General features: G+C 38.4%; 1 protein-coding gene across 2 annotated transcripts in view; it reads left to right on the forward strand.

Moving 5' to 3' along the window:
* The window catches only part of DTNA (dystrobrevin alpha), a 224,917-nt gene that overhangs the window by 102,004 nt on the left and 105,842 nt on the right, over positions 1 to 17,071 (forward strand). For both annotated transcript variants that reach the window (XM_016195949.2, XM_016195948.2), the window contains exon 3: positions 10,789 to 10,856. In XM_016195949.2, the coding sequence (XP_016051435.1) occupies positions 10,790 to 10,856 (67 nt within the window). In that variant the 5' untranslated portion in view covers position 10,789. The remainder of the gene's footprint in view (positions 1 to 10,788; positions 10,857 to 17,071) is intronic.

A 17,071-nucleotide genomic window follows, 5' to 3' on the forward strand; every position in this document is an offset into this window, starting at 1 on the left:
AATTTTGTAATTTTGATGTGATTGTGGAAGGTTCTGAGTACTGTGTTTACCTATACCACAATCTTGACCAAAAGCTCGAAAATATTCTTTACCATATTTACCTCTATTAAATTTGACCATACTAATTAAGCAATGAGAGCTAATTAAATGTATTGATATAGATGGGATCAGAGTGTAGCTTGGTTAATTCTAATCAGGAAGCCTTGAGATAGAAAGGGTTTATGTCAATGGTAACTTTTTGTCCAAGAATTCCAGCACGAACCTTCTGGAGTGTAGTTGATAGAGTGACTCCTCTATGAGCCATCCAGATGTGTTCAAGAATTACTAAGGGTGTAAATACTCAAATTTGAGTTTGTTTTATCATGCCATTTAGCAGATGCACCATAAATGTTGGTCAAATGTATATGGCAATAGGGTGAAGGGGCTAAAAGCTTGGCGTGAAAGTCTGTCAGACTGATCTAGGTTTAAATTTCAACTCTTTAAAATCTCTAAGTCTCACTTTCCTCATCTGTAAAATGGGGATACTAGCAGCACCAGATCTGAGGATTAAATGAGATCACAAAAATTGAGATCAACATAGTAGGTCTTAATAAACAAATAAATTATATTTAGGAGCTAAAAGAGTTGAAGAGGAATAGGTTGGCAGTGCAGTGTGATGTCTACATATATAGCCTCTAGACAGACTTCTGAGCTGCAAATCCTCGTTTTATGGCTACCAGCAATGTGATCTTATGAAAGTTTCTTACCTTTTCTCAGCTGTATTAGTTTCCTGTTGCTGCAACAACAAATTAAGTGCCTTAAAACAACACAAATATTGTTTATCTTACAGTTTTGGACACCTAGAAGTCCAAAATGGGTCTGACTGTGTTAAAATCAGGGTGTCGACAGGGTTGCTTTCCTTCTGCAAGGTCTAGAGGAGAATCCATTTCCTTGCCTTTTTTCCAGCTTCTAGAGGAAACCTGCATTTCTTGTTTTGTGGGCCTTTCCTCCATCTTCAAAGTCTCTCTCTTTTCCTTATAAGGACTCTTATAATTACAGTGGTCCCACCCAGATAATCCAGGGTTATCTCCCCATCTCAGGACTCTTAACTTAATCACATCGGCAAAGTCCCCTTTGCCACGTAAGGTACCAGATTCACAAATTCTAAGGATTAGGATGTGGGCATCTCGGGGGGGGGGGGGGGGGGGATTATTCTCTCTACCTCATCAGCCTTGGTTTCCTCATCTGTAAAACAGAATAGTATAATATGACCTATCTCAGAGTTAGGATAAGAAATAAATAGGATATTTTATGTAAAATGCCTACCCACACATGGTAAGCACTTGGTTAATGTTAACTATTATTATTGCTATTATCAGTGAATGAATCCTTTAGTCCCTTCCTGCTACATTACCCAGGCATTCATGCCTCTGCTTCATCAGGGTGATTCAGAGGGCCTGAACGAGTCAAGACTGAAAAAGAAGGCGCATTCCCACCAGCTCTTCTTCCCCACTCAAATTCTTGGCAGCCACCAACTTAGAGCCATGGCTCTCTCAAGAAACAGAGACTTCTTCTGGTCTTTCCTTAATTTCTGACAAAATTCTCTTCAGTCAAAGGGACATAATTAAGAGCCTTATAATTCATAGAAAACAGATCCAGAAGCAAGAAATAAGGGCTGCCTCTGTTTCTTCTGTTTCCACTCTGTATGCCTGTCATGCCACTCACCCCTTGTCTCAGGGAAAGGACTGTGGTGTGCAAAATGCTATTGTTTACTGCTGGGGATCTTGCAGCCATAACTTTGGCTGCTCATACACTCTGCCTGTTTCTTTTCCAGGTGGCCTATTTAATTTTGGCATGTGCATTCATTAACTCCATACACTTGGCTGTCCTTGCATTGGATAGCATTCATCAGAATCCCTACAATGCCATTGCTGTTTTCTAAGTTGTTTTGTATTGTATTAGCCCGAGATATTCTCCACAGAGAGAGTATGAGTGGGAAAGGGGAAAAAATAGCATGATATTAATTAATATTCAACTATGGGTTGATCTCTATTCCACTTTTTACTGACATATTAGATTGAAAGTGGTTAAATTTAGATTTCCTTAAGTCCTCACTTTAGATGGGAACAAAATAGCTCCTTCAGCAATCTAGAATTCTTGAAATTTACCCTTTAAAAGTATTTGTTCTGATGCAAATAAATTTTCAGAGACATCCAGAAGAATTAGTAAGGGAAGAAAGGGATTTTTTTTAAATTTAGTAAACATCCCCTATGATCTTTTTATACTCTTCATGGACTGCATTTGGACCCTGTGTTCATCTTACACTATGTTATTGGTTCTGAATCCATAATAACAGTCATATTGATGTCTTTCTACTTACCTGCCTTAGCCCCCTTCCACCGTTTGCCTTCCCATCTCCCTTATCTCAAAGGACAGTTTCCTCATGTGGCCTCTGGACATACTAAACATGACCTCCCCAGGAAACACTCAAGAGCCATGATTATTTCCTTTTCCCAGTCAATCAAAATTGCCATGTCCTCACTGTGTTTATGTCAATCAGGCATTAAAAAGAAGATAACTAAATTTATTACACTAAGGTGAAGTTTCTGATTCTCTCTGGGAAATTTGCATTTTTAAGAGCATAAAATTAATTTTTTCTAGCTTTATTGAGATATAATTGACAAATAAAATTGTAATATACTTAAAGTGTACAACATAATGTTTTGATAGACCAATACACTGTGGAATGATTCCCACAATCAAGGTAATTGACACACCCATCACCTCACATAGTTACCTTTTTTAAATTTTTTAATTTTTTAAAATTGATTTGAGAGAGAGAGAGAAAGAAACATCAATTTGTTGTTCCATTTATTTATGGATTCATCGGTTGCTTCTTGTATGTGCCCTGATCAAGGACTGAACCCACAACCTTGGTGTATCAGAGCGATGCTCTCACCAACTGAGCTACCCAACCAGGGTCTAATTTTTTAATTTAAAATTTTTTTTTATTTTTGGTGAAAACACTTAAGATTTATTCTCTTAGCAAAACTCCAGTTTAAAATACAGTATTATTTACTACAGTCACCACTCTAACAATTAATTAGATCCTCAGAACTTGTTCATCATAAAACTGTTTTTCCCCTCCCCACTATACTTGCCTGGTTTTTATTTCTCAAGCTAAGAACTATCTGTTTTGACACTTTGAGTCAAATTCCCTAATATACTTAGAAATGAAGACAATGAATAAAGGAGCTGAGTTTGGGAAAGAAAGTGGAGGACCAGAAGGGAAGACTGGCGTCTTCTAATGCTTGTCTTAAATTATGTTTTAGCCCAATTCAGTGTGTATATGTGTTGGCAATTGTCCCACCATCACTACCCTTAGGGAAAAAAGAGCGGTTCCAATGAGTCTTACTGCATACAATGCCATTCTGGTCTTTCTTAGAGGCCCTTCAGCATTACTTAATCTCTCTGAAGCTTGGTTTCCACATCGGTAAAATGGGAATAATAATACCAGCATTATGGTATTTTTATAAGAACATAATGAAAAAATTTCTGCATAGTACTTAGAACATAGTAAGCTTTTTTAATGGTAATTGTTTTAAATTGTGATAACTGTTCTTATCTTTATTATTATTTCTTCTCCAAGAAAAAGTCAGATTTTCTTGTCCTATTGCAGAAAACAATATACTTGCCTCCCTTTCCTTTTTCCACCTCTCCAAACTCAACACTCCCTGGCCCTAAAAAATAAAAAATGTGGAAATACTAAATCATGCAAGCCTCCCTGGCTACATCCTGATCCTCAGTGCTCTGCCCTATACTTTTATCTTCACTCTCCTTTTCCCAGTTCTCCTCACAGAGATCCCACTCCCAGAAGCTGAGATAACAGTTGGCCCATGAAGAATCCTTCAAGTGCCAGGAGTCAGGCCAGTAATGTTTTAAAGCACTTTGGATTTCCCAGAGAGTTGCTGCCTGACACATGAATATTGAGTTTATATATCCAGGCACTCTGGTTTCTACCATGTGAGGAACCCATCACTGCCTTCTCCCATTACCATTGTTCCGCCTCCACATCTCTCCTGTTTTCCTGGCTTTATGAGGCCACCACCAGCCATCTTAACCTCTCCCCTGGGCAGTTGCTCTGTAGATGCATCCATTGGAACTGGCTGCTGCCTTTCACTAAGAGTTAGTGCTATCTATAAAATAAAGCTACCTTTGATTCTCACTAAACCTGGCCTTCTTCCCCTAAACCAGCCCATGCAAAGAACTATAATTCCTTTACTTGTGTATCCATAGACGTGAACATTTTGGTAGGTAAAGGTCTATACCTTTAATCAAATCATTAAAAGTGTCTAAACCTTAAAAGAAATTACAGACTAGACAGCCTGGCTCTTCTTAATCAGCTAATACATTCTGTCTCATCACAGTCTTTCACTGAGAAGCAAAATTTAACTCAGTCACTTGGGGGGAAAAATAGAATTATGGTCTTTAAAGTTTTCTAAGATATTTTAGTTTTATAAATGTTTATGTATATATAGTATAATCTCACTGTAATGAGATAAGTGAGGCTCAAAAATTCAATTACAAAATTTGGAGTTGTCTTATTGCAAGATTAGTGAAAAACAGTCTTCTAATTACAGAGGGGAGGGATTATTTATTTGTTTTCATTTATTAGATATGTAGGAAAAAGAAAGACACCTGTGTGTATGAACAGTGACATCTTACACTAAATCAAGAAAGTTTCAAACAATCGAAAGGCAGTCATCTCCTAACACCCTCCTCCTGAAAGTTAAGAACTGGGCAATCCCAGCAGGAGGGCAGGGAAGACTCTCATCCAGCGATAAGGTCGGCATAGTTCTGCCATGACCAGGTGGGCCTATACCCGTAACGTTACTGCTCTTGAGAAATACAAATGCATGTGCGCGCACACACACACACACACACACACACACACACACACAAAACATTGTACCACAGCCACATCATATTGGATAAAACATGATTCCCTAAGAAAATCTTATGTCCCAGTGCAGTGCTGGAGGCAAGCAGTTGAGACCGCCCCCTCCTACTCGCAGTCTTCCCTAGGGACCCTTGAGAACCTTTGATCAGGCTCTTAGGCAGGGTTCCCCAGTCCTTCAGAGACATTCTTATAATTTTGAACTCACATGACAGAATTCAAATTTCTATCATCTTCCTTCCAAAATGTTCTTTTTTACCCATGCCAGGATGCTCCCAGCCTCCCTCTGCAATCTTTAATCCCTTACCAATAGTAAGGGGGAGGTGAGAGTGATACCAGCTGCTCTTGAGCAGGAGTTCTAGCCTCATACCAAGCCAAATGAAACCAAACAAAACCAAATGTCCTTAAACGTCGTGTACACTTACCTAAGAACAGCAGGTTCCTTCCTGACTTTGAAAGTACCACTCAGAGTAGTTCTTTCCAGAATAAAAATGGTTTTCTCATTTTCAATGGCATTTTCTGTTTTTTAAAAATTTGCCTCATTAGGTATCCATATTAATGTATGTATATGTTTCTGTATATTTACATTCCCCAGAGAATTAATTATCTTCTCCCTTGGTTCAAAGTAGATTTGATAGTGTGTCTTACAAGCTAAAGAAACATATCACAAAGCAACATAAGAATTCCAGCTTAATATTCTGCAATTAAGTTCATGGTCAAACTCAACAAGGATCATATTTCTAGCTCAAATCTGGCCGTGTATCAGAAACACCTATGGTGCTTTTAAAAAGCACAAATGCTCTCCTCCAACCCCAGACTCAGTGTATCCACGTATTTGCATTTTTGATACTTTCTCCAGGCTGGTGCGATGGGCAGCCACAGCTGACAGCTACTATGACAGACACTTTCCAGGAAAGACCAAATCACTAACACATCCAGCTGGTCCTTACACTAAAATAGGGTGCTCATGCCCCCTGCCCCCACAAAACAAGACCCAAGTTCCAAGAGCAGAAGATGGTGTTCAGAGTAAAAGGCAAAGTCAGAAACCCATTATAGACATTTATTTTAGAAGTGGCATTTTTGTACTTTCAGGGGCTCATCTCAATAAAGAACTAGGAAGTAAAAGCAAATGCAATTATACTTTGCCTCGGGAAAGAGCTCTGAATACTTTTTTATTATATTGCCAAAGATTAGGTCTCGAATATAATTCTGAGAAAGTCATATCAGAGGCCTCTTTCATTAACAGAGATGGAAACAGGCATTTATATGCCACCAATGAATCAATTAAAGGAGGAAAGGAGTTTGAAACGGTCTTCATTGCATTATTAACTCCGGGGAGTGTGCGGCATTGGCGATTGCTGAACCCAGCACCTTCTTGTCACCCACCTGGAGCAAAACGGAGGAAAATAAAGCATGGGAACAGTCTCATCATACTAAACAAAGTCTCATCATACTAAAGTCTGCAAGTCCTAAATTGTTTGCTAAAGTGCAGCAGAAGCAAAGCAGAGCCAGACATTTCTAAAAACACTGTTGGCTTTTGTGGATTGAAACTGAGAGTGTGAATCAGTGTGTGAATTGGTGTGTTTATATGTGTCTGGGTTTACATAAGTCTGGGTGCTGGGAATTATTTTAATCACCATGATTATTTCTAGTATAACAATGTTTTAAAATAGGAGAATTCCACTAAGTAACACAGAAGAATTACTCAGTGAAATTTGAGAGAACTGTGGGCCCTTCCTCTCCATTCCCCATTTGGCCTGTTAGTCACCAGCTTCTATCAACCTCTTTATAGTTTACCAGCTTCAGAAAATCTTAATTTGTATTGAGCAGTGGCGTCTGGAATAAAATGATTGGTGATTAGAATCCATACTGGCCTAAGGATGGATTCCATTTCCTGCCCTGCCAGAAAATACTGTATGTTTTGGGGCAGTCATTTTACCTGTCAGAGTCTCAAGTTCTTCAGCTATAACTTGGGGAAAATATCTTCCCTACCTCCTCACAAGGTTATAGGGAAAGCATTTTATAATCCTGGGAAACGTATCAAATATAAGACACCATTAGGTTAAGCTTCTACCTTTAAAATGCCGTCTGTGTCATGTGTGATAGAAATGTATATTGTGGATGATGGTGGATTAAAGATGTGAAGGAAGTAGCTTGAGGACGTGATATTTCAATGTGAATTTATTCTTACTGTTCCAAAATACAATTCACATTTATTCTAAAATCATGCCCTACATTTAGATTTACTCTTTATATCTTGCTGCTTCCCGCACTGTTCTACTCTGTTATTTCATTCCTCCCCCACATGTAAGGGCAAAGAGTTGGAACTCCCCTGTCCAGTTTGCAGCCTGTTTAATGAGTTGGCTGGGACAAGGCAGCTTAGTGAACTCACCTCCTACTTACTCATTACTACCAAGAGGACCACAGATTGTCTCCTATTATGTGGGAAAGCAGCTCAGGTCCTCTCTGCTCTTCTCCATGTGACTTGTCCATCTTCAAGTCCTATTGAATGTGTCCTAAATCTCTCTCAAATCAATCCTTCGGCATAAAACAGAGTATTGTCGCTCCTGAATCACAGAAGTATCCCTCTAACTGGACTGTTCCCCTTAATCCTGTGCTCGCACCCAGTCTCTCCTTCACTCACCAAGCAGGAGTAATCTTGACAAAATCTAAATCTGTACACATCAATTCCCTACTTAAACCTTGGATAGCACCGGTCCCCTAGAGGAAAGCCCTGTGCTGTCTAGATATGACAAGTGAGTTTCTCTGGACCTGATGCCTGCTCACCCCCCAGCATCTCCACACACACTTGTGCTCAGCAAGGCTGAATATCCCCAATCCCAGCTGCACCTTCTATGCTTTTTAAAGTTCCATGCCTTTTCATGATTCCTTCTAACTATAATTGCCCTTCCTTTAATTGTTTCTATCTGAAAAATTTCTATTCCAGCTTTAAAACTGTTCCAAAGTCACCTTTTCTTTGATGCCCCTTTCAGAGAAATTAGCAGAGTGCCTGACAAATTATAACAGCATTGTAAGCATGTCCTCAGAAAATGAATGGATAGATTCTCTAAGTGAAAACAATGTACACCGCAGCACAAACCCTGTATAATTCGTGGGACTGAGCTCTAATAAAGAAAATATCTGATGGGGCTCATCACTGTTCGTTCTTTTTTTGCTTTTTTGACATTTATGTAACCTTCGGGTAAATTCTAAGATCGTAAGCTTCTTGTCTAGTTGAAGGAGCAACAGAAACTGACCAAATTAGGCCTGTTTGTGAGCCTCGTATCTTGTGACCACATTACCACAGATGGGTTATTTTCCCCTTCATCTCCTCCATATGACTTTGGGCAGCTCTAGTTATACTGAAATTCATAAAAAGCAGAGTTTGACAACTTCAGAAGCAAAGTTCTATAAAATCCCTCCCTCCTGCTCCTCCTGAAAGTGTTGCTCTTCTCTTTTCTAAAGCCATGAGAATGTGGTCAGGCATTATGTGTCTCGAGTCCTGCTGGTCAGAGTTAAACTGGAAACCAAGGCGCCCACAGTGGTGCTCCCGCCTGTTGGGATTCAGGAGCTTACATTGTGCGAGCGCCCCGCTATTGCGGTGTAAGCTGTAAACCAGCACGCCCCCCTTTCACGTTATGACTGTAATCAAGGGGTGAGACATGAGTATTCTCAGTTTTACCTGACCGTGCTGCTTCCCAAGAAACTCTGGGATGAAATGAGAAGTGTATAATTTTTCCTTTTATATTTATAATTATATTCCATGTTTTCTATTATTCACACCACTAAGTTTTTCCCTCTTTTCCTCATAAGGTACACGTTTTACTTAGAAGCGAGAATTAACACCTATTGCATAAGTAATGATGGTTCTTTTATGAGTTAATGAGCCAAAATACATGATGAATAGACTAAAAGGTGACATCAGTGTAGTTTGCTTTGATTTCAACTTCTGTTTCATAAGACAAGATTTTGCTTTAAAATGTATGGTCCTAGAGTATAAAAGATATAAATGAGCTTTTCTCACTTCAAATAATTAATGCCTGAAACTAGTGCAAATTGAATTTCACTCTTCTATGAGTCAGTTTTCAGGAATATAATGAAAGTCCATTTCATGGAAAGTACACTTAGCTCTTATTTTTCTTTCCTCTTTTTCTTTTCTTTTTGTTGTTGCACCAATTTTCTTCTTTCCTCGTTTTTTCTGTTTTATTTATTCTTTTAATAAATATACATAGCATGTGTTGATTGGGTTTTGCCAGGCACTGTGAAGAATTTAAAATTTTTGAGACTGCTGCCCTCCAAACCTTAAAGAGAGACACTCAAAAAGTTAACTAGCAAAAGAGATGTTACCAACAGGCCCAAACGCGGAGTCCAGGCAGCAAGCGCGGGGGCTCCAGAGCCAGACTTTCCGCCCCTGACATTGTCAGTTGGAGCTCTCCAGCCTGCCATCCTTGGTGATTTATTTCTAATGCTTTTTTCATCTTGTTCCAGCATATAGACAGATGCAGGAATATATCATTGGTTCTATCCCCTACCCCTTTTTTGACTCTACTTCTGCTCCTCTTGAAATAATAATTGTGCGCTATATTCAGACTATTTTGAGAATGTCAGATTCTCATTTACCCCTTTCCTATGGAATAGAGGAGATGGAATTATGTGAATCAGGAAAGGTGTGTTTTCCTCCAGATCTCTAAATACGAACATACCTGCATAATTAAAATCTTATGAAAAGAAAGAATTTGATTGTGTTCGGTGGTGAATTGTTAACAAAGCTTCATTAATAACTCTGCTTTTTTTCTGATTATTATTTAACCTGAGCCTTAGGTAAGCATAGGGAGAGGGCAATCCAGACCAAAAAAATAATAATATGGACCCATATTTGAGAAAGAGCAGGGTCCATTGAAAGACAGGTAAAAAGGTCAGCTGTGCCTTATACTTACCATGCCCAAGAATCAAAACATAATGGGATGAAAATAAATGTGTGGACATATGTATATCTAAGAAATGAAACTTAAGTTTTTAAAGTTTAATTAGATATAATAAAAAATCATCTCCATCTACCTATAAAACCCTTCATATTTAGCCCAAGTCCTCTATCAAACTAAACATTTCCATTAACTTTCTCATTATTTTCTTTTTCCTAAAGTCAAATTTTAATTTTGTAGCTTTTCTCATTCTCTGTTTTAACTGTTGTTATTTTTTAAGGTAGTTCCACTGTAGACAGTATGTTTATTGAAGTGGGGAGATGTGAACTTAACCACCTTGCATGAACTTACGTATAGAAAAACTGTTGCAGGTTCCACTCAACTTAGAAGTGAACATTTAGAAAATCACCTGCTTCTAAATTGAGGTTTTGGGTGCCCAAGGGACAATTTGCAGCAGAATGTGGTGGGAGGCATACTGGCCTGGGAGTCCAAACGTCTATGCCATTCACTTCACTAAGTTCATGAGACTCTCAATCTCATCATTTGTTGAACTAAAGGCTTTATATCTGCTTTATATTCTTGGTAGGCATTCCCAAACTTATAAGAGAGGCTATATGTGTAATAACAGACTGGAGATGACTGTCTATTTATAACACAAAATCACCTGCTACTGTAGCTATTTTTGTGTTTGAAAATAAAAAATGTATACCCCCCTCAAACAACTACAACAACATTATATATGAAAAAATATGTGCAGCAATTCAAGTTAGTAAAAGTGAAACTATCCTTTTGAAATATAGTTTCAAAATATAGAGACAAAATATTGTCTCTGTGTTTATGGCTTAACTACAGCAAGTGTGTTTATATAGAAATAACGGTTTGCCTCATTAGCAGGAGTGTAACGCACATTGCACCCGTTTTGTCTCATAGAATGATTGAAGATAGTGGGAAGAGAGGAAATACCATGGCAGAAAGAAGACAGCTGTTTGCAGAGATGAGTAAGTATGGAACTTTTAAGGAAGACCCCACAGTGTCCATTGAATACACATGCAACCCTATGACTTGTGTACTTTTACTTAAAATCCTAAATTTCTTGCATAAAATGTAAATTTGGGCATTTTTACCTCCTATAGAGTAAAAGTTAAATCAGCGAAGCATCATAATTTGTTACTACATTGTGTATTTTATATGAAGGAAAAGTTTCATGTTCCTAAATGTATATATACACAAACACTTCATAAACACTATGTAGTGTTGGCATTAATACAGTCCACTGAACTTTAAAGTCCGCGATCATCTCTCTACACTCTGTCAGTGTCCAGCATATTGAAAGCGCTGATAACATTTGTGAGATGAATCATTGAACGTCTTACCTACGAAATGATAGCATATGTTTATATGGGAAAGAGGAGTCGTGCGTGATCACCAGACCAAACTATAAGCTGTCATTTAGACTTCATGCAGAGGGGGAGAATCTGTCCTACAAACCAGTTTCTAAAAAATGAAAAGTTAAACAAAAGTTAAAAAGAGCTCCGAGGTGACCTGCTATAAGAGGGAAACCAAACCAAGACTGACTGCAGTGGAGAACCCATAAAATAAACGCCGTTGTTTATGTAAATACATGGTTGCTGCGTAAATAATTGGTTGGTCGTGTCTCCCTTATACACCATGTTTCTTATTCATAAGGAAGAAGGACTTGACATTGGGAGGAAAACACACGTCTCAAATTAAATGTTATAGAGAGAAAAGTACAGTCCTCTTACTGTCTTTTTTTCTCTTTTTCCCTGAATAAGGAATCCGAGGATGAACAGAAGTGAGTCGTAAGCCTTTTTCCCTGAGAAGGCAGTAGACAAAATTAAGTTTCTACTGAAGATTGGGACTGATTGACAGGAATGAGGGTCAGAGCTGATAAAAGAAAGTCCCAGATAATAAGATTCATATTTTCCTTTATCATTTCCCAATAATCTGGTGGCACCAAGGCAGTATTAGAACTAACAAAGAGGAAAGAAAATTAAAATTGATGTGGGGAATCTCAATCACACTCCTCGCTTTTTCCACTTTTAGGAACATGTCTAAAGTGCCTGTGAGTGTTTCAGCCATGACCTTCCAATCTCCTAGGCCATGTTGGGTACTGTATCTTCCTTTCTGGCATGGCTGGTCACCTGGAATTATGCCCTTGTTGATATAAATCTAATGGAGCGAGGAACCTCATTACTACTGGCCCATCTAATCAAAATATAAAGCAGCACAGATATCCTCCCGTATCATAGGTTCTTAGACTGAAAAGGCAAGAGCCGTGTGCATCATGTGCCAAGTGTTTTGACAGAAAAAGAAAAATAATAATATTTAACATAAAAAGCAGTAAAGTCTTAGGGGAAATGTTTGAATTTATCATTGTTACATTAAAGACCATATCAGCTAACACACTGTAAGAATTATAAAAGTGGAATTATTTAATGATTTTTAAAATACTTATCTGTGTTTAAGTACTTTATGCCTGGTGCAGTGCCTCGCACAAATACATATGTCGCACATGTCTTTTGAATTAAAGTTGTCCAACCCAAAAATCAGCATTAAGTTTTATAACTATAGAAAGAGACAGAGCTCTAAATTTTTCAAGTTAAAGGCACTTAGGGAAATTGTGCGTTTATTTTCCCAATTGTAACTTTATCTTTTATAGAAACTTCTCAAGGTTGTCATGTGCTTTATTAAATCATATTATGAGTTCTCCTGATTAGTGAATAGTTTTTAAAAGCACACAAACATGTGTCTTTCTTCCTTGAGTATGCTAAATAATAGACTCAGATGTTGGCCAAAACCAGGTAAACACACCTGATCTTAATAATCCATCAGTGGGCATCATGTTTATATGTACACTAAGTAGGACACATCCACAATAATTAAGTAGGATTCTGCCAGATAAAACAATTGGCTCATTTCAAGGGAAGGAATTTATTTTGATAGGAAGGCTATCACACAAATGAGAAAGGTAATCTCTTTGAGAATGTGTTAAATAGTTGAAAAATATATGGGCTACCTCAGCTCTGTCAGCAAGACACCAAAGAAAAACTATTATCAGAGAAGACTGACATAGAGACTTGGAAAGTAACTTCCTCCCAAAATCCTGATGTCTAAAAAAAGAGCTAAAAAAAAAGAAGGAAGAACTTGTAAGTCTGGTCAACTAAGTATTATCTAGAAATAATTTTCTTAAAAACAGCAAAAGAAAATGCCAAAAAGATTTTTTTGTTTTGGAAATTACAAAGTCAAAGAAAAATTGCGTATGAAGGATTTAAGAAGTCTAGGGAGAATTTATTCCAGACTATTGCAACAAGGTAGAAAGACTGAACTCAAATCCACTGGAAAGAAAGGCAGGATGGTTTTCGAGGGCTAGGAAGAGCTCATACAGCATAAAAGTACTGAAGGATATTGGTGAGGAAGTTGGTCCCTTGTGTTTGCTAATCGTCACAATTGGGAAGTTAGTCTTCTACCCTCCCACAGAGATTGGGAGAGCTACTTCAATGATTACATTTCAAAGGGATGGTCCTTGGGAAGAATATTCCTGGGCTGAAAAACTGGCCAGAAGCTTGGGAGATTTATATCTCAATGGGACAGATAAAGAATTTACAATGGAAAGTTTTCTAAAGTAAATGCTTTAAAAAAGGGAGGTCAGAGGCCTAGAGTCAGGAAGAAGCCTGACTAAGGTTTAGTCAAGCTGAGGGGAACATTAAGGCATATTGGCTTTTTCACAAAGGCCAAGAACAGAAAATAACAATTAATAAGAAGAATAATTGATAAGAAATTTTGCCAGATTCAGGTGATTACAGCACATGGGCAATAAACATCTACTCTGAGCTCATAACCACAAAGCAGAACATAGAAAGAAACAGCAAAGAAATGAAAATAAGAGTACCATAGACTCACAAATGAGCAAAAAGCAACAGCCTTATATATAAAACAGCAACAGTAGCAACTCCATGACCACCTGCTTTGATTAAAGACATTCTGGGCAAGTTGCTCTTAAACCAAAAAGTACCTTCAATAGAATGGCCTAATGATCAGCTTATCTAGTACCTTACATTGAAGCTGAAAAGACTGGTTAAATGTAAATGTCATCCTCACCTTGGCTTTTCCAGACACTGAACAAGTTTATCAGCTCAAACAAGTTTATCATGCTGGATTTTAGCAGAATAAATAGTTTGTTCTTGGAATTAAACTCACCTCCGTTTTCCTGCTCTCGGAGCACATTTACTCTGCCTCACATGACACGTGCTTGTGAATATATCCATGTCACTCACTATCATGAACTCTTCCGCAGGGACAGACCCTAGACGCTTACCTTCAATCCATTCACCTTAGATGCTGAATCAAGGTTGGTTGAAAAGCCTCCGGGGCACAGGATAGGTAGGTTTTAATGAGAGAAAACTATTGGAAAACACTCTTTCAGGACTTGGAAGGCTGCCCAACAGGAGGCGAAAGGTCTTAGATTGAAAGCAGAGTGGCCTCTAAGTGAAGGAGGGACCGGAAATGGAAGGGAGGTAAATGCAGGCGCTCAACAAACACTGTCGAATTGTTTGAAGGCAGTCTTTATTCAGAATGTTCACTGCAGGCAGCAGGTAAATAGGTAACACTGAACCCAGAACATGATTTTGCAATGCACACTATGATTTTTAGAAAAACTGACTTCAAAATTCAGAAAAATGACATGAATGGTTTCACTACCATAGGCCACAGTGGATACAGTGACTATTTTTACCTATATCTTCATCTCTCGTGCTTTTCAGCCTCTTTAAGATGTTAACACCATGGGTCATTATCCCAAAAATTCTCTCTTATGTCACTACCACCCTGTGTCTGGTCCCCTGCTTTTCCTGACCACTCTACTTCTCTTTTTCTGTCTCTTAGTACCCTCCAAACCCCCTGAAGTCAGATTTTACCAAAGTTTTGTTCTTGACCAATTCTTTTCATATACAATTTGATTTTCTCTCAAGGCTTCACCATTATTATTATTATGGCTCTAAATGTCTAAAAATTCCTTCAAAACCACTTCCCATATTCTCATGAACCAGTTTATCTGGAATAGTCAGCATATAAACACAGTGTCCCTCCCAGCTTTTCTTCCTCACAGTCAAAGCTTATACTGATGAAGCAGCTTAAGGTGGGCTCCCCATGAACTGTATTAATAGTGCCCTTCATACAAAAAAGCCAATCTCGCCGCCAAGGGTTCTGCTTTCCAATATTTTCAAAGTCGTGCAGTCCTTGATCAACTACCGAACAGCGAGGCACTGGTGGGAAGTGAGGAGGAAGTTGCTATTCCCAGCTGTGTGCCTCATTCTGTCACCTAGAATTTGGAATAGCCTTACTTGTGCACACAGTTTCCTCTTGGAAAAATATTCCAGGCTTGGCCCAGTCAAGACATATTGCAACATTTTATATGTTTGTTAATCATTCCTAGAATGCATCCCATAGTCAGGGCTTCCATATCCATGTATCCAGCTTCACTTGGACATCCCACAAGCAACTCCAACACGTTAAGCCCCAAATTGAACTCATTTCACTCACTTTCAAACTTATTTCTCCGTTTGTACCTTAGCTCAGTGAGGGTCACCCATCTACCATCCCACTGAGTTGTCTAAGGTAGAAATTTGAGCTTTGTCTTTCACCCCAAACTTCTTCAAAACACCTCCCCTCTCTCTTTTTCTCTCTCTCTCCCTCTCTCTCTTTCTCTCTCTCTCTCTCTCTCTCACACAGACACACACACACTCGGCGATTTTCAACTGGTGTGCTGCGGCAGGCACACTGATATGTGGCAAGAATTTTTAAAACATGCAAAACCTATTTAGTCAGGTCACTGACCTCTTTGCCCTTAGATTGTCAAACAAAAAATGACAACAGCCAACACAATCATAGCCATCTGATGGAAACGAATCAACATTATACCTATTTTTTTGTCAGATCAGCAAAAAATCTTTATTGTTTTGGTACGCTACAGAATTTTAGTAATTAGATTGGTTTGTGTTCCATGATATGAAAAAGGTTGAAAGTCGCTGTTTTTACTGTACTTTTGCTTTCATCTTTATCACTTTCTTCCAGCTATGACATGGACACGAGAGGTTTGAGGAGATGGTGCAAGAGCATCGAGTTGCCTTCAATGATTAGCTTTAAATTTTTATTACGAAAAGTTTCAAATGTTTACCAAAGTAGAGAAAATAGTATTCATATCTATCCTTAATTGTTTACCCTCAGCCCTCGCCGTACTATTATGAAGCAAAGCTCAGATATTATTCAAATGAGTTGAGCTTTCATGTCTTAAAGAATTATATACCAGTGATATAATAATAATGGGGGAAAAACACTATTCATGATTTTGAGAAATAATGAAGAGGACATTACAAAAAATAAAAGGTAGGGAAAGGCTGTGCTCATTTTTAAAGAGGGAGAATACAGGCTCTTGAGAGCCTAGGGGATGAATGTGATGTAGGTTTCATGATAAAACTGAAACTTTTTTCAGATCGTGAACAAAAGATAGTGGTAACCCCGGACATTTCAACATGCAGAGAACAAGGATTGCTTTATTGGCTTCACTGCCTTATTTATTCAAATTCCATCTCTTTATATAGAGGAATTAAGTCAGCTAATTTCCCTTTTTCATAAGGCTACTAGAGTGTTAGCTCAGGAAAATATCATAGGATAAAAACAGACCTTAATCTCAGCAAGATACTGACAGAGTCTCTTCGGTTGTGCATATGTTAGAGAAACATGAGCTGATCGCCCTACAGTTGGGCATGTTTACAGGTAGTGCTGTGACCGTGTCTGGAGGATAAGTAATGGGCCAGTCAAGTTGGAGGACAGCCTCTAGTAGTTTACTGGAAGACTCTTCTGTGGCCCTGTTCAGGTCCTTGGTTTTAAGCAGTAACTTGGACACAGAAGACATGCAACTACTCGCAGGTAGGCTATGAATTTACAGACTTTCAAGAAGAGACCACACGTGTAAAACTGAATCAAGTTTATGGTTTATGGGAGCAGAGACAAATTTATTTTGAGCAAGAGCCTGCACACTGTATTTCAGGTCAGGGTTTTCTCGAGGGTTTGGGGGGCGGTTGTCCCAGAATCCATTATGAATCTTGGTTGCCACTTACACTATCTCTGCAAGGTAGTGTGCTGCTATATCTGAAAAGCTAACTTTCTTTGCTCGCCACATCCCTTTTAATAGTGA

The sequence above is a fragment of the Miniopterus natalensis genome, chromosome 7, assembly GCF_054644295.1.
Source record: "Miniopterus natalensis isolate mMinNat1 chromosome 7, mMinNat1.hap1, whole genome shotgun sequence".
In the NCBI taxonomy this organism is placed as follows: domain Eukaryota; kingdom Metazoa; phylum Chordata; class Mammalia; order Chiroptera; family Miniopteridae; genus Miniopterus; species Miniopterus natalensis.